The 25,659-nt window shown below is 45.3% G+C and overlaps 1 protein-coding gene across 4 annotated transcripts in view; it reads right to left on the bottom strand.

Annotated features, from left to right (window-relative positions):
* The window catches only part of TP53BP2 (tumor protein p53 binding protein 2), a 56,080-nt gene that overhangs the window by 27,255 nt on the left and 3,166 nt on the right, over window positions 1-25,659 (bottom strand). For 2 of the 4 annotated variants that reach the window (XM_056486800.1, XM_056486799.1), the window contains exons 1-2: window positions 24,184-24,393; window positions 4,785-4,932 (exon numbers count right to left, since the gene is read on the bottom strand). In XM_056486800.1, the coding sequence (XP_056342775.1) occupies window positions 4,785-4,932; window positions 24,184-24,210 (175 nt within the window). In that variant the 5' untranslated portion in view covers window positions 24,211-24,393. Of the gene's footprint in view, window positions 1-4,784; window positions 4,933-19,468; window positions 19,694-24,183; window positions 24,394-25,659 lie in introns of those variants that run through there. The other 2 variants (XM_056486801.1, XM_056486802.1) reach the window with 2 other exon arrangements.

The following is a 25,659-nucleotide window of genomic DNA, read 5'->3' on the forward strand; positions in this document are numbered from 1 at the left end:
CTCAGCAATACTTCAGCTGAAACTCTATAATCAAGGGAGATGCCCTTTACACAAGGATTTTGCCAATACCACTCACTGGCTTCAAAGGAAGGTCAAACAGATTTTTAAATACCAAACAAATGTACATTTGGAAAGCTCAAGAAGAAGGAACAACCAATTTTTTTTCCCCTGTCTCATGGAGAAAAAAAAAAAAAAAAGTTTATCTTTATCCATGCACTCCTTTTGACTGCTTTCCACAATGGGCAAGGTAACTGCCTAACAGAATTCTAACAATGATAGGAAGGTCAAGAAATTTTACTGATATTCACCAAATTTCAGGCAAAACTAAGAGAACAGGGAGAGCAGTAAACTTGCCCCCTTCAGGGAGCAAAGTGCCTCAAGCACACTTGTAGCAATCTTTCAAAGTAGGCTTAATAAAGTCTGACAGTAGAAGCTAAAACTCCTGAGCAAGTGTCAGAAAAAGAAAGAAACAAGCAATGTAAGAAGGATTCTGATAACTGAAGTGTGAGAAGTCATTTTCCAACACAAATCTTTTGTTTCTACCCCAGAGGTTAGCTGTTCTGCACCATGTTTGTTTTAAAGCAGCTGAATTTGTTCAGTGTAATGTGCAAACAAAACAGAAATCAGGGCTAATCCTGGCAGAACAAGATGGAAAACTTTGCTCTAAAACGAGATTAGCGAAAAGCTAAAAGTATTTCTCTCCCCCTCACCTCCTCCCCTCAAAAAAAAAAAAAAATCCAGAATATATATGAAAACATCTCACAAATGCTTGTTACTGGATGCTACACAGATGCTTAAGACAGATTTTATCCAAAGCACCATGCACTAATCCAGCACTAGAATATTTCAATGCTATTGAGATAACTGCATTTTTGTTAATAAGTACAATTGGGAGGGGTATTTGGAATTTCAGCAAGGCCCTGCCCTTGGGTCACAACAACCCCAGACAGAGCTGCTGGCTGGGGGCAGAGGGGCTGGAGAGCTGCCACTGGAAAAGGACCTGAGGGTGAACATGAGCCAGAGGGTCCAGGCAGGACACTGACATGCTGGCCTGGATCAGTGACTGTGGGGCCAGGGGGATCCCGGCCTGCATCAGTCACTGTGGGGCCAGGGGGATCCCGGCCTGGATCAGCCACTGTGGGGCCAGGGGGATCCCGGCCTGGATCAGCCACTGTGGGGCCAGGGGGATCCCGGCCTGGATCAGACACTGTGGGGCCAGGGGGATCCCGGCCTGGATCAGTCACCGTGGGGCCAGGGGGATCCCGGCCTGGATCAGCAATAGTGGGGCCAGGGGGATCCCGGCCTGGATCAGTCACTGTGGGGCCAGGGGGATCCCGGCCTGGATCAGACACTGTGGGGCCAGGGGGATCCCGGCCTGGATCAGTCGCCGTGGGGCCAGGGGGATCCCGGCCTGGATCAGACACTGGGGCCGGGGGGATCCCGGCCTGGATCAGTCACTGTGGGGCCAGGGGATCCCGGCCTGGATCAGACACTGTGGGGCCAGGGGGATCCCGGCCTGGATCAGACACTGCGGGGCCAGGGGGATCCCGGCCTGGATCAGTCACTGCGGGGCCAGGGGGATCCCGGCCTGGATCAGACACTGTGGGGCCAGGGGGATCCCGGCCTGGATCAGACACTGTGGGGCCAGGGGGATCCCGGCCCAGGGGGATCCCGGCCTGGATCAGACACTGTGGGGCCAGGGGGATCCCGGCCTGGATCAGACACTGTGGGGCCAGGGGGATCCCGGCCTGGATCAGACACTGCGGGGCCAGGGGGATCCCGGCCTGGATCAGCGACTGTGGGGCCGGGGGGATCCCGGCCTGCATCAGTCACTGTGGGGCCGGGGGGATCCCGGCCTGGATCAGACACTCTGGGGCCAGGGGGATCCCGGCCTGGATCAGACACTCTGGGGCCAGGGGGATCCCGGCCTGGATCAGCCACTGGGGCCAGGGGGATCCCGGCCTGCATCAGTCACCGTGGGGCCAGGGGGATCCCGGCCTGCATCAGTCACCGTGGGGCCAGGGGGATCCCGGCCTGCATCAGACACTGTGGGGCCAGGGGGATCCCGGCCTGGATCAGTCACTGTGGGGCCAGGGGGATCCCGGCCTGGATCAGTCACTGTGGGGCCAGGGGGATCCCGGCCTGCATCAGACACTGGGGCCAGGGGGATCCCGGCCTGGATCAGCCACTGGGGCCAGGGGGATCCCGGCCTGGATCAGACACTGTGGGGCCAGGGGGATCCCGGCCTGGATCAGACACTGTGGGGCCAGGGGGATCCCGGCCCAGGGGGATCCCGGCCTGGATCAGACACTGTGGGGCCAGGGGGATCCCGGCCTGGATCAGACACTGTGGGGCCAGGGGGATCCCGGCCTGGATCAGACACTGTGGGGCCAGGGGGATCCCGGCCTGGATCAGACACTGTGGGGCCAGGGGGATCCCGGCCTGGATCAGACACTGGGGCCAGCAGGAGCAGGGCAGGGATTGTCCCCCTGTGCTCAGCACTGGTGCAGCCACACCTGGAGTGCTGTGTCCAGTTCTGGGCCTCTCCCTTCAGAGGGGACATTGAGGTGCTGCAGAGTCCAGAGAAGAGCAGTGGGGCTGGGGAAGGGGCTGGAGCACAGGTCCTGTGAGGAGCAGAGAGGGAGCTGGGGTGTGCAGCCTGGAGAACAGGAGGCTCAGGGGTGACCTTATGGCTCTGTACAGCTGCCTGAAAAGAGATTGTAGCCAGGTGGGGACTGGTCTCTTTTCCCAGGTAAGAAGTGAACAATGAGAGGAAATAGCCTCAGACTGCAGCAGAAGAATTTCTTCACTGAAAGTTTGGTTAAGCATTTACAGAGGCTGCCCAGGGAGGTGGTGGAGTCACCATCCCTGGAGAAGTTCAAGGGACAGCTGGACATAGCATTTATTGCCATGGTCTGGCTGGCACGGTGGTGTTTGGTCAAAGGTTGGGGTCAGTGATCTTATCAAGGTTTTCATTGTAAAAATGGATGAAGTTGTTTTTTTGCCTTATAACAACAGCTGTCCAAGCAACATTTAGATATCTGTTCTTGTGTGTCTCATGATCTCTCTCCAAACACGAATCTTGGAACAAGTTCTTTGCTTCACTTTATGTTTCTGTATCCAGATTATTTTCTTACTCCTCCTTGGCTAGCAGAGAGGCTGATAATTTGATTATATGAATAAAACACGACATACTGTATTGTCCCATTCACACAGAAGTTCACTTTTCAGCTTAAGGACATTTGGGCACTAAGAACTGGCAGACTTCACTTGCCTCTTACTATAGGTGCTGCTCTTTGATTTCAGGACAATATCACAGCCCTTTCTAGCATAGTCTACATCATCATCTCAAAAGCCAAGCAAGAATCTTGGTTCAGGAAACATAAGAAGAGCTGCCCACTCTAGCACAGCTCCAACTTCAGTAACAACAGGAGAACCTTATCCCTCACCACAACCACTTGTGCTCTTTAACAGGTTGTGGGCACTAAAGCTAACTATAAATTCAGTAGTTTTACCTAAACCTGTATTTTACTTCTTTCACTGTAGACTTCAGTATTGTGTTGATTTAGACAAAGACGTACAATTAAAATACATTCCTAGAAGGTATCTTTCCATGATAAATTAGTGATTTTATTTTATTGTCATTTATGAAGCAAAGCTTATATACCTTTTAAGGAGAAGAAAAAAATTCTGTTTCACTTTTTAGACTTAGAAATATCAGAAACACTACATCTCTGTCAGAAGCAAGTAAATATCAAGAGAGAACTCTGGTGTCTCATAGCATTAAACAAATATCCATCCCACCAAAGACTTCTTTCAGCAGATGTGAGCCTGAGATAACAGCAGAGGAAGACAGAAATGTAAGCCCTTATCATCTGATTCTTTTATAATCTTGTTGAAGCATCTCAAAAAGGTTGGCTCAGACATAATTATTTTTCATTACTCAAAATCCTGTCAGGGATTCATCCATCTTATGCCTCTGGATGGCTCCCAGTATCTAATGAATACCATGGAGACAGGAGATAGTCCAGACCCCTTTCCCATTCAGGCCATGAAAACAGTAGTAGTATTTCAGGTTTATTTGTTGACATATTCACCAGTTCCAGTGGAGCACAGCAAATTAGGGAGATTTGAACTCCCAAGATCAGAAGAGCATAGTAAAAGGTAAAGTTATGAGCCACATGCACAAACCTTTTTTCACAGGCTTGAAAGGAGAGTCAAAAGTAGCTTCTCCACCCTCCCTGTCACCCAGTTTCTTTAGAGCACTTCACACCAGGTATCTCCCATTACTTCTGCTAACACACTCCTTCCCATCCACACTCAATGCAATTGGTAACACTGAAGGTGTCATCAGAAAAAGGAAGCTTTATTTTGCCACTGCAAGTGAAAATGGCTGTGGGGTTAAAGAAATTATTTTGAAAGAGTCACAGAACTAACCATACTTAGTACTTCAAAACCCCCCTGAAGGCTGCTGGTATCCCACTGTGGGGAGGAGGAAGGAAAAAAAAAACAAACCAAAACTCTCTCACACCCCTCAGACTCATCTGAGTCACAGAAGGGTTGCACAGACACAAGAACATCTGCATGCATAAATTCCCTTTTGCTTTTCACTCAGTTTTGCACATGTGAGTCTTCCTGCAGGTGTGCTATCATGCAGCCTGTCTGCTGAAGAAACCAATGGAATGGTAATGCAGAAACTCCCTGGGACTGGACCACATCTGTCAGGTCTCCATGTGCCACCTTCTCAGGAGCAGAGAAAGCCCAGCAATTCCAGCCTGACCTACCTGAGCCACACCACACCTCAGCCAGGTGGCACTCGCTCTCCCCAGGCTCCTTGCACAGCTCCACCACATCTCTGCAGGTTGTCTCAGGGGTCACTGGCACCTCAGTGAAGTGCTGCTCGTTGTTACTGAGGTACACGGTCAGAAACATCTGCAAAACACAAAGGCAACAGCACATGGTCACTTCCCAACACAAAGGCAGCACTTGGAGTCACTACCTGCTCACTAAATACATTCTTTCCCACACAGATAATGTCTTATCAACTACAGTGGCTACAATTTTCTAAACAACTCTGAATTTCTTTAAGGTATAAGCAAGAGACACTGCAGCAAAAAATCCCCTGCTCAGCTACATTACATTGGTGGAGAATTACTGGGTTTTAAATCTGGACCTGGTGCTCCTTCCTTCCCTCTTTAGGTAATGTGTCAGAACTCCTCCCACCTTACTAAGTGTATATGCATCCTGCCATCATTTGACACAGCAGGAGAAACACTCAACTAGAGTGCAGCAGGAGTGAAAAACAATGGTAATTACATCTGGGATAAAAAAAGACCAAAGCTTACTACATAGGCAGTGATGTGGAAACACAATTTGCATTTCTGTAACATATTTCATCTAAAGGTTCCTAGAGACACAAGTCAACTTGCTCTGCTCTTAGTCCCAGCCTGAATACAAGATCATCCCATTCTCAGGAAACCAAGGATATTTTACTTGGCTTCCTCTTCACAGCTAGAGAAGGATCCCTGATCTTTGGTTTTTCTGTTTATACACACCACACAGATGTTCTTGCTCATGTCTTTCCTGCCACAACTCCTAAACGAGCACTCTAAAAAATTAGTTGCCATATTCGATAGAAAACGTTGATGATTACTGCCTCTGAGCACCATCTCACTACATGCTATTAATATTAATATTAAACTGCTATCAAAGTTTAGCTGCTAGCTAAAAATTAATGTCAATTCTCTTGAGTCCAATTCTCCACTTCAGTCTCAACTGGCTGTTCATCACATGGCTTCTAGCAACACAAAGATCACTCAAGTAACACCAGAAAAATTACTCCATCTAAGCATTTCAAGCAATAGCAACAGTTCAGGATTTTTCATACAGATGGAAAAGGTGTTTTCTCAAGAAAATACATAAATCCTTGCCTGCCCTCATTTCTAAAGGGTGAAAGGGGGTATACATCCTTAGGAGCAACAGTTCAAAAGGTCAAAAAAGAGGAAAAGGAGGCCAAACCAAGGGGAAAGAGGTATAAATAACTTTCTAAATAAATTTAAATAATAAAAAGCAACAAAACCAATTACCACACACACTATTTCTGTGATTTTGTGCAAATACTATAGAATTAAGATTTTTTTATGCCTCTGCAAAGTGAAATTTAGCCCCATCTGTTTCACAGCTTTACAAATCCTCTGTTGGGGATTCTCAGAGAATACAATTGTGCACATGCACATTCCTCATGTCTCCAAAGCCTTTCCAGGGCTCTTCTGAGTGCCAAGATCCCCTTCAACCCTATGTGAGAGGCTGCCTTTACTCTTTTAAAAGCTTTGACAAAAACACTCCAGACTGCACATCTTGTTACACAGAGTGCAAGTATTTGGCCCACTCATAGCAGTATAAAAACTACGTGTTTTTTGGGTCCTGGCACTGCACCAAGAAATTTCTGACCATTGATTTTGCCCAGCTCCCCAAGACAAAGGTCTCTGATAAATTCCTGAACACCTAGAAATACTCAGAGAGGAAAAAGTCTGCTGAAAGCGAGCTCAAAACTGCCTGATAGCTACATTCCCCCATCCTTCTCCTTGTCACTTTATGGGAGGGGAAAAAAACCCCAAAATTCAACAAGAAAACCAAACAAGCCAAACTTGGAGCTTGTAAGGAGGGAAACTAGGAGAGAGAATGTGGAGGTAGGCAAGATCAGTTTACCACACACTTATTGTATAGTGAAGATGGGCACTACTGGTTCTGCTGTCCACAGCACATGGAGGCAGTGACCTAAATAAATCAAGAGACAAAGCTTTCCAAGCAGGAACTCTGACACTTGGCTTTAATCTTTTGTCACAGAACACACTACCTTTCAGATGCAGTGCCTCTGACTCCCCTGACAGTGAAGGATGTCAGGTGAGGCCAGGTAAGAATCTCTCTCAATCACAATTACTGGGGCAGAAGAGTAGAAAATAAAAAAGAAGTTCCCAAACAGAGTTACAGCAGGGTTATGTAGGTGTGTAAAACGTGTCAACCCTTCACATTTAATGCCATACAACCTTGTAATCAGAACATCACTAAATGGCACAGGCTGTGTGTCTGCAATTCAATTTGTTAATTTAAAAGACGAACTCACAGATGGGAATTAAGAGAAAAATATAAAACCATGGCATTATACACAGAGCAGACCTAATTTGACCCTAGCATGGCTGCTCACTCTTCAGTGTGCCTGCCTACATCCAGTTGTTAATCCTCAGGATTTAGCAATACAGACAACTACACAGGAAGGATCACGAGTTGCCATTTCCATCCACAATGCTCAGGATAATTACTAATACATTAAACCAGGAGCACTCAAACCTGTGTGGGGGCCACTTCTGGGACTTGGGAGTGTCTGCATACTAGGAACTAAGGAAAGGAAAAGCAACCAAACTGCCAATTCCCTAAAAATCATACCTTAAAGTCCTTACAGTCTAAAGTAACTACAATGTTTTGATGCTGGTGTTATCTCATCCTGCTTCCCTTTAGCTCCAGGGGCAATGCTGAGATGATCAGGTTCTCTAAGTAGCTCTGCTCCTGGATGGTGTCACATTTGTCACCACTGCCTGCTCACCTGCAAGGCTTCCTGGGGTATCCTGCTGGGCACACTGGAGCCTAGGGCAAGCTGACCAGAGAGCATCCATCACAGGGATGCCTCTTTCCAGAGAAAAATGGGAACCAAACCCTTCCTGTGGCTTCCTGGTGCCGCTCGTCACCCTTGGTGGCTGCTGTGGCTTGCACCACCTTACACTGGTATCCCAGAGACTCACTCCTGCTTCCCCGGGAATGGTTCCACTGTGACATTCATTAACCACCCTACCAGTTAGTTTATATCACTGTCTTATTGCTGTGTGGCAACAAGAAACAAAGAAAATGAGTATCTAGTGACCAGAAGCTGGAATCCTTACATCCACCTACAGCACAAAACAGTTTCTTGCTCCTCCCTGAAACTGAAGGTGCTAAGATAGTTGTATACAAAATACCAGAAATTTGCAAAAAAAAAAAAAAAAAGCAAAAAATTTCGTTTCAAACTTGGCATAAATGAAGGACTTGACTAAAAAAAAAGAAAGGAAGACAAATTTCAGCCAGACCTTGTACTTTTTTTAAAGATAGCATGAACACAAAAATCTGACAATTCCATATAGCCTTGAATAAGGATTTTTTCCTTTAGGCTTTCAAAGATAGAGGTTTAGGAATGCCCAGCACACAGACCAAGCATTTTTTTAACAAGACTCAAGTCCCTAAATAAGATCTAAACTAAAAGATTTCCCTCCCCAAGATGTGCTCACTATAGGTACTGAAAAGCTTTAAAATACAAAAGCACTGCAGCACTTTGGCATATTTGAGAGAAACCAGGGGTGTTGTGTAACTACTGAAGCAGTTCCTTTTAAAATCACATCACAGATTCCAGCTGACTCTGCTCCAGCTTAGAAAATAGAAGTTTGCAGTTATGGAGCCACCAAATGAGACAGTTCGATCGGCTGCACCAAGGACATCACTGAGAAGACCAAGGTCACACGAGCTAAAGCAAGGGAGAGTTTTTGCAAGGAATGACTGCAGTGTTTGACTTACAAACAACTGGATGGAAGAGCAGAGTACTGAAAATAAAGTCTCAAAAAGCCTGCCACTTCAGTCACAAATATAAAGAAAAAAAAAATCCACATTGGCGTGAAGTACAACTTTTAGTACCCTCAGCATGAAATATATCATTTTGTTTCAACTCCTACTATTTATGAATGAAGTCCAACTACAGCCTCTAAGTCAGGATTGTAACACACCCAGGAACAGGAAGGGAGCATAGTAGGAAAAGCAACCAAAGAGAAGGACAGGAGAGGGCATCAATTAGAGCAAATCATGGGCCATTTTATAATCCTCCATCCCTCATCATCCAAACAGCCTTACATTTGTCTGCAAATCTGACCCACTCATTGCTGAGCTCATCAACAGGATTATTTCATGCAATTACACCAGTATTAAATACAAAAGGGCTCAGCATCTGTAAATACATTTTCAACTGAAAGTAAAATATTAAAGAATGGCCAGCTCTATGAAAGTGCTAGGCTATGACCACTCTATTTTGACTCCTTCTGCTTTGTTACTGTCACACAAAAATTAAAAACAAAATTAAAACAAACACACACAAAAAAAAAAAAAAAAAAAAAAAACAACCACAAAACAAACCAAACGCAAAAGAAATCACTTCCAAAAACTAACCTGAGCAAACACACAGCTTATAATTCATATCCATCCAACAAGATATCATTTCACATCAAAGGCCTTGTATCACTCTTCTTCTTAGATCAGAAGGCCTCAATTATTGATTAAAGGGGGGGAAGTAGAAGTGCAATTTATTTTTCAGCTTTGATGGTGTTTCTGCAAGGATCAGACTTCTCTTACTCCTTAGTTATTATAAAGCTGATGTCACATATCTTAGTTATTAAAAAGGTGCTACATTGGACACTTTCTAAAACACTAATAGCATCCAAGTACTCAGGATTCAAATATTCAGAAAACACTATTATATGGGGCACGATGTAAATTAAAATACACTTAATTCCTGAAACTACCTGAGTTAAAAAAGGGACACATTTCCCCCCTCCCCATATTTATTCCATATTCATAAAATGCCAGCAATGGGCAACAATCAGCAAAACTCAGTCCCTTACAAAATAAAATCAAGTACAGAATATATTAAAACAATAACAACTTAACCCTGGTTTTCACTATTGTCTGCTTTCCTAACTTTATGGAGGCTTCCTGCACAGCATGCACTATACCATACAAACCCTGGCATCTATTCACACAGTATTCTTCAGCTTCAAAGCACTTTATGGCCAGGAAGCCATGACACAAGCAAGCAGTTTCCTACTTCACAGGCAGGGAAACTGAGGCATACAAGAAGGCAAGAACAGAGCCAATCCCGTTATTTGATAGCCAAACAAGCATACTGCCTCTGGAAATTTTGATTAATTTTGTTACCCTGCATCAGAGCTAATAGCATAATTCTGTATTAGCTGCATTTCAGACTGAAACCTAATCCCTTCAAACACTCATTACCTGTGTTGAAGGTTTTTGTATTTCCATAACACAGCCAAGTAATGGTTTTAGCTTGCATAACCAATTTTCTCAGCTTTCACTTTTAAGGAGGCATTAAAAGTCACTCTTTAGGTCTTTTCCAACCTAAAGTTTCTGTGAATTTACATCCTGAACTAAAATGGAATTTTAGAAGCTAGTTTTAGTTAACTGAAAAACTAGCAACATAGAAATTTTAGAATTAATAGATTAACTATCACATTTCCAGTACAGGTGGCAGAAATGAGAAAAAACTGCTTTTACCTACAGTTTAAGCTACTACTAAGTCTTCCCTGATAAATACAACCCCTCCATACAAAGTTTTAAGTCTTGCATCTTACCTAGTGGGAGCAAAGATGCTGCACCTTCCCAGATGGCTACAAAGAAATCAGTGGCTAAAACAGATTTTTTGCTGACTTGATGCAACTTTCTAAACAACAGAATTCAGCCTGCACAACAGCACATTTTCCTGCTCCAAAAAGCAGCAGTCAGAACTGGTGCACAGTTACAGCTCTCCATTCAGTGCAAAGTATACCACAACAATAGAGTAATTCAGTGATTCTGCTGCATGAAGTTCCTCAGAACCTGAAAACTGTCCTTCAGGAGGTAACACCCTCACTTACTGTGCCTAAAGATTAAGGTAAGCAAAAGATTAAGGTAAGCAAAAGATAATAATAGACTTACTAGAAGACAGGCACACAGGATGACTGCTATCCCTGATCCTTTTCATACTCAGCTGCTCAAAAACCATTCACCAGAAATGCAGAGGGAAGTTTAGTGCTTGCCTCCAGCCACACCCAAACACATGGAGCTCAGCTCTTGCCATCTCACCCTCCACACACACCACTCTGTTTATTCTGCACTGGCTTTGGGCCACAAATAGGAGAAAGGAAGTTATGATGCAAGGTAGGTGGAGTACAGTAGGAAGCACCATGGGATTGTTCAGATTATTCCCAGTCTATATAAAGCACAGCCCTTTTCCCTTTCCATTGTGTCACAGCAGAAAACAAGACTGAGCCTTTACACTCAATGGCATGGCAATTTCTACTTGTACAGATTATTTAAATTATTAAGTTTGTCGTGCATTTGTATTTATCTTTAGCAAAAATCTCTTTTTTTTTTGCAGGACTTAAACTACAACACACATCTACGTGCACTTTGAGGAGGGATGGGGAAAATGAGCTGGAAGCAGCAAAGAGGAAGCTTTCCCCTCCTTATTTTTTCTCCTCCCTTTTATCCTTACTGTAGAGAGAACAGAATGAAAGCCATCTGCTCATGGTATATGCTAGTTCAACTGGGCAAAGGCTAGAGCAGAAATGCCACAGTACATCTCACTACCAGGCATCTGAATCATCCTGATGGGAATCTGAAGAGCTGCAAGGGAAACAGCCTGAGTTCTGGCCAAGTATTGTTACTGTCTGAAATTAATGGATGGAGGTTTGCTCCCATTCTACTTCATGGGCTGCAACCTCAACAACAGAGCTCAGCACTGCAGTTCAGACTTATTAGTGAGGAATATGCAATAACAATCTTCCTGCCAAATCTTGTAGAAAATCATTATCTTAGATTAGCAATTTTGATTTTGTGAAGTCTATCAGGACCAGTAAACACAGGATTCCTGACCTACATCCCCCCCTTCTTTTAGCAGAGCATTATGCATGCAGTCTTTAAGAGAGCTTTCCAAACAAAGCCTTTTACTTTGAACCCAAGTTACATTTTCCAACTTGACATTTTTCTTCAGGCATTTTTATACACAAGAAAGCAAAAGTCCTCCCACAAGCCAGACACCAGAAAGGTATATGCAAATAAAGTTCACTATTTTGGATGAACAATCAGCACAGGAGCAACATAAATCCCCATTCTTTGGCTGAGCTACCACATATCACATAAAGCAAGAAAATCTCAAACAAAGGTGGCTTTTAAAGCCATCCATACTTCTGCACTGCAAGTATCTATTGTAACACCAGCATTTAGCAGGAAAAAGAAAAAAAACTAAAAGTTTGTAGTGGGTTGACCCTGGCTGGATGCCAGGCACCCACCAAAGCCTCTCTATCACTTCCCTCTGCAACTCAAAGAGGGAGACAAAACATAATGAAGGATTCATACATTGAGATAAGATGGAGATCACTCCCCAAACAATGTCACAGGCAAAACAGATTCAAATTAGAGCTATTAATTGGATTTATGACTAAAAAACTCGGAGCAGGATAATAAGAAGTACAATAAGACCTTTCCAGCTCTAGCTCTTCCCCCTCAGTGGTGCAGGGAGAAGGGAATAGGGATTATGGTCAGCTCATCACATACTCCTGCTGCTGCTCAGAGAGAACCCTGCCCCAGTGACAGGAGATCCCAAAGATCTCCATGAACTTCTCCAGCATGAGTCCTCCCCAAACTGCTACCAGGTCACTCTTCCACAGGGTGCAGAGCTCCAGAGGCACAGCCTGCTCCAGTCTGAGTCTCTCACTGGCTCACAGGTCCTGGCAGGAAACCTGCTCCAGCATGGGCTCCTCTCTCCACAGGTCTGAAGGTCCCTTCCAGGAGCCTCTTCCACCACAGAGCCCATTCACAGCCACCTCTGAGGCATCCCCCTGCTCCAGTGTGGGTCTTCTCCATGGGCTGCAGGAGGATGTCTGCATCCCTGTGGACCTCCCCCTCCTGCACTGACCTTGGTGCCTGCAGAGTCGTTCCTCTCACATATTCTCACTCTGCTCTTCTCCAGCCACACATCTGCACATATCTTTCTTTTCCCTCCTTCCTAAATGTGTTATCCCAGAGGTGTTTCCCCCATTTCTGGCTGGTCCAGCCTTGGCCAGTGGCAGGTCCATCTTGGAGCCTGCTGGAATGGGCTCTGCTGGATATGGAGGAAGCTTCTGGCAGCTTCTCACAGAAGCCACCCACGTAGCTTCCCCTACCAAATCCCAGCTGTACAAACCCAATACAAGGATAAAAACCAAACAAATTGGCCTGTAAGATACATAAAATACATTGGTTTCAGCAATACATGTAGGAAACCACAGCCTTTTACTGAGCACCCACATTTACCAACACCATCTACAGCTCAAACCTGAACCTACTTGGATTTGCACCAATGTAGTTAAACAACTGCAGAAATTGAGAGTAAACAAGCCCTGAATATTCTATCATATCACACAGCAGCATGTTGACAGATCTTAGCACTGCCATCTGTGTAGCTCCTCTCCTTCAGCATATCCCCTTCCACTCCACAACACTTGTTCCCTTTCTCCCAAACCCTTCCTCGTGGCTCCTTGCAGACACTGCTTTTGCACTATGGGACACTTTACCACAACCTCCTGCAAGCTGACTGTCAGAAAAGCAAGCCCACACATGGTGTTTGGGCTTGTGCTGTTGATGTCCTACTTGCAGCTTGCTCCTCCTCCTCCTGCTGGAGCCAGCAAAGGAGAACTGGATCTTTGGAGGTTTGTCCCTTCAGGCAGACTGCCTCATCTTCTGCATTCAGCACCAAGTTATGAGCATTTCATACACAAGCAGAATGAAATTAATGCTATTTTCAGGTAGATAAAAAGTGATACTTTTTAGTGTAATTCTTAAAATAGGTACCTACTACAGAAAGGGAGAACAGTCCAACTCATAAATCATATTCACAGGGGGCTCCACTTGCTCCTCCACCCACTTGTCACTATCAAAACATGGGCTGTTCCTAAGGATCCTAAAGCCAAGGCAACATCCAAGCATAATGAGTGGGGTTATGAACTCAAGCTTAAGCCTGAATCATCTCAATTTTCTGCACTTACGTCAAACCCAGAGGAAGTCTTTGCACAAAAGGAAAAAAAAAAAGTAGTTATAACTACATAAAAGAAAATAAAAAAAGAAAGTAATCCACTCTTGCTGCTCTGGAGCTTTGCATCCCCCCCTTTGGGAATAAGCATTACGGTTCTCTCAGTCAGAGATCAAAAAAGGGCCACAATAAATGTTCTCTGTCAGGATTTAGGAGAATTACACATCTCAAGACAGTCCTTTAAAATACAGGTACTTCTCACAAGGAAAAGAAAGCCCAGTGTTTTTCCTGGTAATAAAAAAAAATATTTTGAACAAGACAAGACTCTTCCTGGAGAAAAGCAAAAATAGATGTGCATCAGGGATGAAAGCAGTTTTAACACCACCTACACCTAAACAACAAAGGCTATCACAGGATCTGGCACCTATACCACCCACACCACACCTCCCACTGCCTAAAACACCAACTCTTTCTGGGTTTAAAAACACTCCTTTTCTGCTTTTCCAGCCAACACATAATAAACTCACCAATAAAAAGACGATCAACATTCACACCAGGAAGGAACCCCACCTCAGCCCACCAGAACATAAAGGCAAAGTCCCATTTATCACACAGCAAGTGCCTACCCATACATCAAGCACATTTATTACTTAAATTCTATTTACTGATGCCAGGGGGCTGTGCTGGTGGGAGCACCCATTGGGGAGGTCAGGGTATGGAAGCAGAAGAGAGGAGCTTCCTTTTTTTGTGAGTCAATGTATCTAAAACAGTATTTTAAAAAAACAAACAAGAAAGCAGAAGATTTGTGATGTAATAGCAACACAAAACAAATCATGTAGCAAGACAGAAAAAAAAAAAAAAAAAAAAAAAAAGAAGAGTAGAACACTCATTTACTCCAAACCCAGCTACTTCACAAAGCTCTGTGCCAAACACTTTTGAAAATACATTGTATTAGTCACTCCTCCAGGAAAATAGCTGTCAAAACCTGTGTGCTACCTCCATAAAACAGATCTAACAGTCCAAACCTAAACACACAGGTAGGTCAGAGGACACACCATTTCTGGCATCTGAAACAATGACATGTTTAACCACACAGGTTAATTCCAGGGTGGGTAAAGTCACAGGACACACTGGGCTGTTCTGTGATGCAGGCTGGCAAGTCTGGCACCCTACAATGCATTACTACAAAGGCACATTCAGAGGCATTTTAGCACACCACAGGCTGGGTTGATATCTCCTTTACGCTGCAATTCCAGATCCTGCTATTCAGCCATCTGCCTTCAGGACAAGCAAAAAACAAACTAAACCAACCCAAACTATGAACTTCAGTCCAAACAGCACAGCAATGTACCGGTCCACTGCATTCAAAGTCCCCTCTGCCTTCCTATGTATTTGCTGTTACAGTGTAAAGGGCTTCCTTGTTCCAGCTTCTAAATATCACCAGAGTCAATTGTACGTTTTTGTTAGTGGAGAAATTCCCCTGAATTACCAACTCTCAAGAGAGGGTAGGAAGAGGGTAAGGTATCATCTGACTGCCCCAGCTCAGCCAACCTAAAGGGTGAGCTGAGGAACACCATGATCTTCCCAAATCCACCCATTATTTCTGATTGCACAGCCACATGACAAAACACTTCCACCATGGAAGTATTTCAGTTCTTTTGGCCTTTAGTGCAGGCAGCATTTCCTACAAACCATCCCTCAAGTCCTTACTAAATTCAAGGGGAAGCTACCAAAGACACGTGGCTTTGGGTGTGGATGGAAACCAAAGGAACAAGACCATCCATTTGAGCAGCATCCTACTATTAAATTAATTAAGTGTAGTGTCACACCACACCTTTGCAGAAGGGCAGCTCTTCCCAACTCACCACCAGCTCTGGGTGGGTACACACTCTTGCTGCATGGCAATGACCTTCACTTGTCACATCCAGGTGACTGCCAGGACACACAGCATTGCAGACACCCAACACAGCCAAGCCAGAGAGAGCCAGCATGAAATGCCTGTGCTTGGTGATCACACCTATTTGACAGCAGCTGATGATATTATTATTCAAAGCCACTAAGGAGGGGTTTTGTCCTACTACTTCTGGCTGCAAACACCCAGGAAGTCATGAGTAACTAAAGCAGCACCCATTCAGCTGGCACAGAGGACACACTGAGCATTTGCAACAAAACAGATGGATCTTTGCTGCTATTTTGCAGGTTTAAAGGGATCAGTGAGGGTAGTCCAACACTGGAAATTATGGATGGCCAGACAGTCTTAGCCAACCACTCTACAATAACAGGATACATTAAACTACAGCAGAACTGGGAAGGAGAAATCCTGTCCCTTCAGTCAGCCCATGAGCCCAAGCAAACTGTTTGCTGCAACCTTTGCTCCTGTGATGGGGAGCTCTACACACTTTAACTTGCATCCCAAACACTCAGACACTCCACCAGACGCTGCAGAAGGCTGGCAGATTGCAGAGCTGATCACTGTCTGACAGGTTTTATTTAAGTGTGCTCACTCCCCACAGCTCTTTCCAGGCAATAGCAGACTCTGTGCAGACACACCAGCTGAGAAGCAAAGGGAGAACAGTTCAAGCAGAGCTTGCTGGGTGGCTTTTGGCTTTACAAGTTGTCACCAAAGTCACGACAGTGAACAAGACAGTGTTGTACAGAATGGTGGTTGCTTAGGTGATGTCACACCTATTTTAATGAAATAAACAGAGCAGAATTTAAACAAATAACATTCATATTATGCCAGGCTCCTCTCACTTCAAGAGCTTCAGAAGTTGTCCCTTTCAGCCTGGTACTGCTTGGCTGCTCATTCAGCTTCCCTGGAGGTAGAAAGCTTCTTCTCTTAGCCAACACTGCTAAATACTATTTGCAAGAGAAGTACCCTAAAGAACAATGGCTTTTGTGCAACACTGGTAAATCTCTCTGCAGAAGGGCCTCGTGGGCAAGCCCTACAGACAGCACAGAGGCACACAGTGCAGAGGGAAGAAGCACAAGTGCAGCTTCCATGGCTTCCCTGCACTTCCTTGCAGCAGAAGATGCAGTGAGACTGCTGCTGATGGAGGCTGCAGGGCAGCATGGCAGGACAGAAACACTCCTCAGGAACACAAGCTGCACACCAGCCACGGCACAGTCCCTTTTCCACCCTGGTATTTCACAGGAGAGCTTCCTGCCATTCTCCTGGGAGGTCAGGTTCATCTTGCCTGGTCCCTTGCACTCTGCCTTTCATGACTCAGTAATGCCTGCCTCCCTCTGTTCCAGCCAGAAATCAGTCACTCCCTGCTGCATCAGCTTCTCCTGAACACTTGGTTATGTTGAGAGACACAGTTTTACTACAGCTGAAACCAGAGAACCTCTAACAAATTCCAGGAATACCACCCTTTAGAGAATCTTCACTGGGTTAGGATATCCAAAGATGACAAGAAAGGGTTTCACTTGTCTGGAGAAGTCAGGCAGGAGCTAACAATCACTGCTCTTCGTGATTCAGACACTCATCAAGGTAAGATTCTGTTAATATTTGCTGTCCTGAATGCATAGATGGAGAGCAAAGCAAAAAGAAGTCTTTGCACACTCTTAAAAAACAGAAGAAAGTACACTAGACAGGCCACCACCCTCAGGCAGCAGGGAAATTAACAAGTTATAACTCTGCACAGAAACAGCTGAGTAAGAGACCCAGCTACAGGGAATAAAAGCCTCTAAATTCATATTATTTGCTAGCCCAGCCAAGTTGCACAACTTCAGCTTTGCCCAGCAAAACTAAGGAATAAGAGGATGAGATCCCTGTTGTCTTGCTGAAGAGGCTTGTGGCTACTGAAACTCAATAAGAGGACAGTCACCTTGTAGGAGGTCAAGCCTCCACACCTTGAGAATACAAGAATAAACTACAGCAGTGGTTATGGGGAGCCTTCAGCTCCCTGTTCACACACTCACAGGCTGCTGCTACACTGGAGTTACTGTGGTTTGGTGCAGAACAGAGCTGAAATGCATTAAAAAGAATCCACTGAAAAGGATTTTAAAAAACGGATTTGACTCTCAAGTGACAGAAGGAAAATGAAGGTAAGAAAAATACCCAATTCCAGAGACTCTCCCTCAACTTTCAATTCCAAAAAACAATGAGATTTAACACCCTAATGAAATAGAAGAAAACTAGTAATCTAAGATTACATCTAAATTACTCCTTAAACAGTTAAGTTTCACAAAATAGAAGTATCAAATTACAAGGAAAATCTCCTAACTTATTCAACAAAAAGCTGAAACAAATCCTGCACGCTGCTTCTTATCCAAAATACATCCTAAACACTCAAACCAGAATATTTATTTTAGATACTTGTAAAGGATTTGTGAAGAAGCACCTCTTTCAGGGCCCAGTTTCAAGCATGGAACACAATGAATTACCACCAGAGTTCTCTCTCCATTTGTGATTAACCCTACAAATAATTTAAATACTGATGTTGGATACGACAGACCTGTATTCCAGCTGCACCAAAATGTACCAGTTGGTTTGACTCTACAGGTGCCCCACATCCACTGCATGACCTTTAACAAATGGCTTGACCTCCCTGCAGCATCTGCTCACTTTATTCAAAGTTATGACCCATAGCAGTTTGTATTTTACAAACGTTTGATACAGAATAACTCAAAATAATAATGTCAGAACCTTTAAAGTTATCTGCCTGCCAACTGGGGGAACACATCCATGTTTTTACATGAGTCTGATACTATAACCCAGATACATTGCAAAAAAAACCTTTTAAGAATCAATTTTATTACCAAGAGAACCACCTAGAATGAGTGAAAACTGCAGTACAATCTTGATTTTACAATGTCTATGCTTTACTTTGCAGAAGGATGAAATAAACATATGAATTGGGTTTTAAAAAAAAAACCTAAAACCCTAGAAAAATGTGAAGTTTTTCCTAATCTTCCTTTTTAAAATAAACACCAGTCAAAGGTAGGGCACTGCACACAGCCATCTTCCAAAGGTTCATATCCTATTAAGACCTGGGAGCATCAAGGCACCACAGAAGAAATTTGTACAGGAACTACATTACCAGCTCAGTAAAAAAATTATTGGTATTAATGCCACAGAAACAAAAATCAAAAGGTTCATCCTTAGACACCAGTTCAACATTCACATAATCCCAACCCTATGGTGAAATACCCAATGAAGACACAAGCATGACTAACTCTAAACAGCAGGAGCAAGATCCTGAATATTAATGATTAACTAAATGCAAACAGCAAAAGTGTTAAAGGGCACAAAATTCTACATCAGACTCAGTTGCTATTCTGTCCCCAGTTCACAATTCCCTCTCCATGAACACTTATCCTGAACTACAGCAAGTTATCTAACACTGTTTTAAACAGCATTTTAAATCTTTCATGTTCCACAGAAAAGTCTGAAACCTCTAAACCAGTTAAGCAGTAGTGAGTAAGATAATTAAGTACACTTCACATGATGTCCAGGATTTCTGGTGACCTTTACTCACAGTATCATCCAACTGTTTGGGAACTGAAGATCAAAAAGTCTTTGCCTGACTCACAAGTGACTAAGCTGACAGAAACCAGGCCTCAAGATAATAAAACTGAGAGCAAAGAGAAGTTTTATCTGCTCGTTACCTCCTGAATAGGAGCATCCTCTAGTTCCCAGAGCACTGAGTTTCACATTTCACAGGATGGTGAAAGCCCAGACACTAAAAGGATCTGGGTGTTCTTTGTTGTCAGTGGGCACATGCACAGGGAAGCAAGAAGTCCTTTTCCAGCTGTGCCACCATGCCACAGGAGGTAGCTTGAGTCTTCTCCTTCTCCAGGGAGGCTGTATGGCAGCAAGACACGACTCTGCATGCAATTAAACAAGCTCCACAACACACACAGAAGGAGAGAAAGGAGTCCCCAAGGCAGGCTGCTAACAAGGACAGAGGCCAGACAAATGGAGCACTTTCAAGACTGTTTCTCCATCAATAATCTGAAAGGAATGCCAGGCACACTGCCATCCCGCTGGTTTATTCTGTGGAAATAACCTTTACACCTGCCTCTTTTAAAATCCAACTGACTTGCATGTAAATTAACCCCACAAAGCAGATCTGCTCACCAAAAAAGCAGAGATCCCATCTGACAACACTAGGAAGAAGGCAAAACAAAATTCCATGCATTATCCATCCATTCCAAACTTCACGACTGCATATTAGCCCTCAACACTGTAAATGGAAGAGCCTCAAAAGGCACTCAGCCCCTGAACTATTCAATAGATCAGAAGAGGCATAATTAACTATTCCCATGGTCCCCACAGCTTGATCTGGTATGAATTTGTAATATTGCCCTTCCCCCATGTCTGATAAAAGCCACACAGAACAACAAAGATATTAATACATTGCTGTGTAATACAACACAAATTGCAGGTAGAGTGCTATGGTATTAAAAAGACATAGGAGAAAGTGAATGCATTTAAAACTACTCCTGGAACAATTATTCACTGGATAGAAAAAAAGAAAAAGAAAGATCTTGTTGGAGCACCATGAAGCAAAGGGAGGGGAAAAAGGGCACCCTGGGAACCTCAAAGCAGTGTTTTCTATTGAGCATAACAACAGGCCAGAGTCTGGAAGAGAAGTGCAAGAGGTTTGAGAAGTTTTGAGCTAAGACAGCAAAACAATCACCTAAGCTTTATTTAGCATTATAGACAGAATACTTAAACACTGAGTACCACATTAAAGTGTTTGAATACAGTATTAAGACTTTTAAATTATTAACATTAAGTGGATATTCAGTTAAAAGAACACTTAATAAACTAAATCCTCCAATCAGATGAAGACATGCAGCATATTCTTTGAAGAGCTCACAGTCTGAAATCCCATTTGTGAACTGAAACCCATGAAAAGGAGCCAAGGAAAACAGTGTTAATGACTGATAAACCTGATCAGAGATAAATAATTGAAAGACCACAGGAAACAGCACTGAGATCCTACAGCTCATTTATTCCTCCCATATACTCTGCTGGGGGTCAGTTTGTTTATAAAGTTACAGCTGTTTATCTCACAAAGCACAAGAGATTCACTTCTGCTAAAGGTTCTTTAGTTAAACTACCAGAAAAGAATTTCCTACAAAAATTCCCAAAGACAGGCTACTACTCAACTACCTCAGTAAATCAGAATCCATGTGGCAGTTCCAATTAACTGCAAAACAGCTTTAACTGCAGGGGTCTTTTTAAAGGTTAAACATACACATATCCACAAACTAGTGAGCATTCTGCAATGAAAATATGTACTTGAAGTGCTCACTGGATGTAGCAGCTCCAAGAAGATCACTTGGGACAAGATTTTGGAGTTTAGAAGGAAAGCACTAACTCCTTGTGGTATCAAAGTTGCAGTGTTACACCTGAAAGCTTAACTTTATTAGAAAAGAACACATGGTTACCAAGAACTTCAGTGTCAGACATTTCAGTCATTTCTGATGACAGAAGGCAAAACTTACTAAGGAATTAAGTTTGCCAAGTTACTCCCTAACAATATAGCTGCAGGTCTGGATCTATCCTGATTTCAGGAGGCCCCTAGTAACCAATGCACATAACTCAAATTGAAAATTTAATCCTTATCTAGATCAAGGGGGGTTTGATCTAAAAATTCTCTGGGTATTAAAGGGTAGCTCAATCTACCACATCCCACATTCTGACAGAAAAAAAAAAAAAAACCCCAAACATTTATCCAGCATGCATAATGACCCAAATTATTTCTCAATACATGCTCCTTTTAGGGTAATAATGTAAAATAAAAGGAGAGATACCAACTATACTGTGGAAAAATAATGCTATTTTAGAAGCTGTTTCCAGCTCCTTTTCACTGCTTAACAGTACCAGTCACACTCCCACAAGCCTTCACAGATGAAAGGTGAGACAACCTCACACAGTGTGCCAGCATTAACCCTGTTATTACCTTCATCAGTACAGCTACACACAAATTGCTTCTCGGTACACCCTCGTGCAGACTTTCAATCACACTGCCCTGACAGATGGTTACAGCAGCAGTTCAGCTCCTACCGGCCATTACCACAAGGAAAACATTCCCATTTCAGGGTAGTCTCCCAAGAGCACAAGTAGTTATGCTGCTACAGCAATTTCCCAGCTTTTCCCTGGCAGCTGCTCAGAGGTGAATTCCTGGCTGGGCTCACGTTGCCTGTATTTCCCACTTGGGCAACAAACTGTGTTGTTTAATCCTTTGCCCACGCTCTCTTCTGCAGCACAGGAGGTGGACCTGCAGCTAAGAGTTAAAAATTATACACAGATTATTTTATTTGTAGGTTGGGGAAAAGAAGGAGACATCTTAAACTTTAAGAAACAAAACATTTTGTAGATGGTTTAGGGCCAGCCTGCTACTCCTCATTCAAACAATGGATCAAAAGATACTGAAGTCTATGAACACTTCATTACTGAATAAATAAAAGAGCTCTCATGCCCGTCTCCCTCCTTTCTTCAAAACCTCCTTCTTGGCCCATCTCAAATTTTTAATTTTTTTGTGAAAAGAAAAACGAAGAGGGAGTTTATTAACTAAAATACAAAGGGGAAATCTGAAGAAAAGCTTGTTAAGCTGAATTAAAAGTTCCAATACTCAAAATACTTACACTTTTAATTCCTTAAGCCACTTTCAACCCTCACAAACCCTCCATTATTCGCAGTAAACAATGTGAAAAGGCTGTATTCATCCCTTTATTTATGTGTTAAAAACCAGAATCACTAATGAGTTAAGTCATCAACCAAAGAGAAGTCTGAGCCACTAGGCAATGCACACTCTGGAACTTGTCACCTGCAAATGCTGATGGGATAAGACTGCTGCCTGTTTGTTTTCTCCTTTATTTGAATTCAGTGACAAGGAACTCACCAGCAGCAGCATCTCCTGGAGATTTCACTGATATATGAGAGCGCTTACCTAGCTCAGTTCTGACATGGATTGAATTAACACCTTATTATATTTATTGCTTGTTTTTCCAAGCTTTTACAGGCAGACAACAGCACTGTTGCACAACACACATGCTATTTAATCCAGTTGTGCTCATATTCTGTCTGTTCCTCCCTCATTAGCTAGAGCAATCGTCACCAGCCTTCTCTAGCGCTCTGGAGATCAAATTATCGCTCATTATTTCCTCCTAATTGCAGGGGAAGAACCTCACACCTACAGCAAAACAAGCTTCCCTGAAACACCCACATCCTTCCAGCATGGGTTCCCAGTTTCACCTTTCAGCACAGCTCCTTCTTCGCTTGCTTCAGCCAGTTCCTCGAAGAGTTAAACTAGAAATAATCTTTGATACAAGAGTGCTGTTGAAGGAACCACCTATGCGTGCAAAGCTACTCGGTAAGACAGGCCACATCGCCCGGGGGAGGATGGCACAGAGGAGACTTTAAAGCACCCCCAGCTCGGACTAAATAGGTATTAAGCTTGACTAAATAGGTATTAAGCTCGTCGCGATTTTCTGTACGTGCTCCAGTCTAGCAGAACGACAGAATCTGGGTTTCACGGGGCATCCCTGCCACTAAAGCCAGGTATACAGTGGCAGGTGTACTTGCAAAGGAAACTATTTCACATACATTGTGCTGCAAACTAAGGAAAAGCTGCTGGGCTTTGCTTTCATCTAACCTGAAAAACGGTGCAGTTTTAAAATTCACAGTAAAACTCCTTAGAGGAGGTGGTGCTCCGTGTTCCTTCTGAAAGCGCTAAAACAGAGACACCTCCCAGAGCCGGGCAGGTTTGGCACAAGAGCCGCCGAAACTCTCCCGGCCGAGGTCGGGAATACCTGCCCAGAGCCCGCGGGCGCTGCGGACCGTAAACAACGTGGACACCATCTTCCTCCGGGAGCTCCAAACACAGCCACCCCCGCCGCCCGGGACGGCACGGCTCAACCAACTCCAAGAACTTTTCAGCATTAAAATAACAGAAGAAAGAAAAGAAAAGAAAAAAAAAAAAAAAAAAAACAACAAAGAAGAAGAGGAAAGCAGGAGCCAGCCAAGTGCCCGTTCAGCCCGCGAGCAGCCCGCCAGGGAAGCTTCATCCCCCGGGAATGGGGCGAAGGAAGAGCCCCGGGCGCCGCGGGCCCCCCTCCGCCCCGCGCTGCTGCGGGGCCCCGCCGGCCCTGGCTCGGCTCCAGCGGGCCCGTCTAACAAGTTGATCCCGGCGTGAAAGAGGAAGAAAAGGAAAACCCGGGAGGGGGAGGGGAAGCCCCCGCGGAGCCCGGGCTGAGCGGGGGGAGACGGGCGGGGAATGCCGGAGGGAAGGAGGGTCGCCTCCCGCCGGATCCATTTTCCCTCCCGCTGCCCCGCTCCAACTTTCCGCTCGCGGCACTCCGGGACTCACCGGCATCATCTTGGAGCCGAACCGCATGGGGGCGGCCGGTGCCGGCCCCGCCACCCGCGCGGGGAGCGGCGGCCCGGGGGTGCGGGGGCTGCGCTGCCGCCGGGACGACCTGTTGCAGGAGGCACCCGGCTGGGCTCGGCCTCACCGCTTTGTTCCCACCGGGAGCCACTCTCCCACCGCCGCCTCCGCTCCGAAACTAACCCCGGCCCGGCGAGGAGGAGCCGCCGCGCCCCGCCCGCCGCCCACCCCCGGGAGGGGCCGGCCCGCCTCCTGCCCCGGCCGGGGCGCCGCGGAAAGGTTCCGCGGGAGAGGTCGGACCTGCCGGGGCTGTGACAGTACGGGATCCGTGGGACTCCCCACGGGCGCTCCTCCTGCCGCGGAGGGCAGGGGCAGCCCGGTGTTCCCTGGATCGGCAGCGCGGTGGGAAGCCACCGGCCGAGGTCGGGTTTCAACAGCACAGCCTCCCCCAGCCTGATCTGCGAGCCCCGCCATCCCTATTGCCTCGGATGGACCGTCCTACAGATTCAGCTCCTCGTGTACGCAGTCAATGGAGCATCCCTGCCCAAGGCGCGTTTTATTTTTTTGTTATTTTTGGACCTGGTGAGTCGATCAAGTCAGACCTCACTGAGATGACAAAGTATTACTTGGGCTGTCCAGAAAACATCCCCACAAATCTTTTGCACACACTGCTTGAGAGGGAGGGGAAAGTTCTCCCTTGGAGCAGTGTGCAGGACACGCATGTCTAACCCAGGCACTCTGCTAGCAGCGCTTCAGAAGTTCACTCAAGGCTTGCAAGGAAAGTGTATTCCATCAGCACCGTAACGGGGCTCTCTCGGCAGGAAAACCAGCTCCGTCTTTCCTCCTCGAATTAAATAAAATTTTCGCGGTAATTTGGCAGGATAAAAGCGGAGGGGATTAGAAGTTCCCAGATGATGAAGAGCAAAACACGAACCTAATTTGTATATAAACATCTCTTTTTCTAAAGCAGTAAAGAAACTTTGAGAGCATTACTAACGCCTCCCCGCCCCTTTCCCCAGTGGCTCCTAGGCGGCAAGCAAGCACTGTTTAATGCAATATTGCTGCAGTGGGGGGGACAGGGATAAAATCCCGAGCCGTGTCCCCCGGTACGTGTTGGTCCCGACCCCCGGGCCGCTCCCGCATCCCTCCCCCTGCACGTCGCCCCCGCGCCACGGCCGCCCAATGAGGAGCCGCCGCCGCCGGCATGACGTCACCTCCCCCGGCGCCCATTGGGCCCCTCACGAACACAGAGCGGTGTCTCCAGGCAACGCCGTGACGTCACAGCCCCGCCCCGTACCCCGGCAGCGTCCCGAGCAGCGACTCCCCGTTGTCCCGGCGGGAAACGCGCGTGGCCAGCGTGTGCCCTGTCCCCGCACGGCTGGGGGGCTCCGGGATGGGAAATGCGCCGCCCGAACGCGAGCAAAGAGCCGCACTGCTCCCAAACCCCGCGGATATCCC

Source organism: Oenanthe melanoleuca, chromosome 3 (assembly GCF_029582105.1).
Source record: "Oenanthe melanoleuca isolate GR-GAL-2019-014 chromosome 3, OMel1.0, whole genome shotgun sequence".
Taxonomy (NCBI): Eukaryota; Metazoa; Chordata; class Aves; order Passeriformes; family Muscicapidae; genus Oenanthe; species Oenanthe melanoleuca.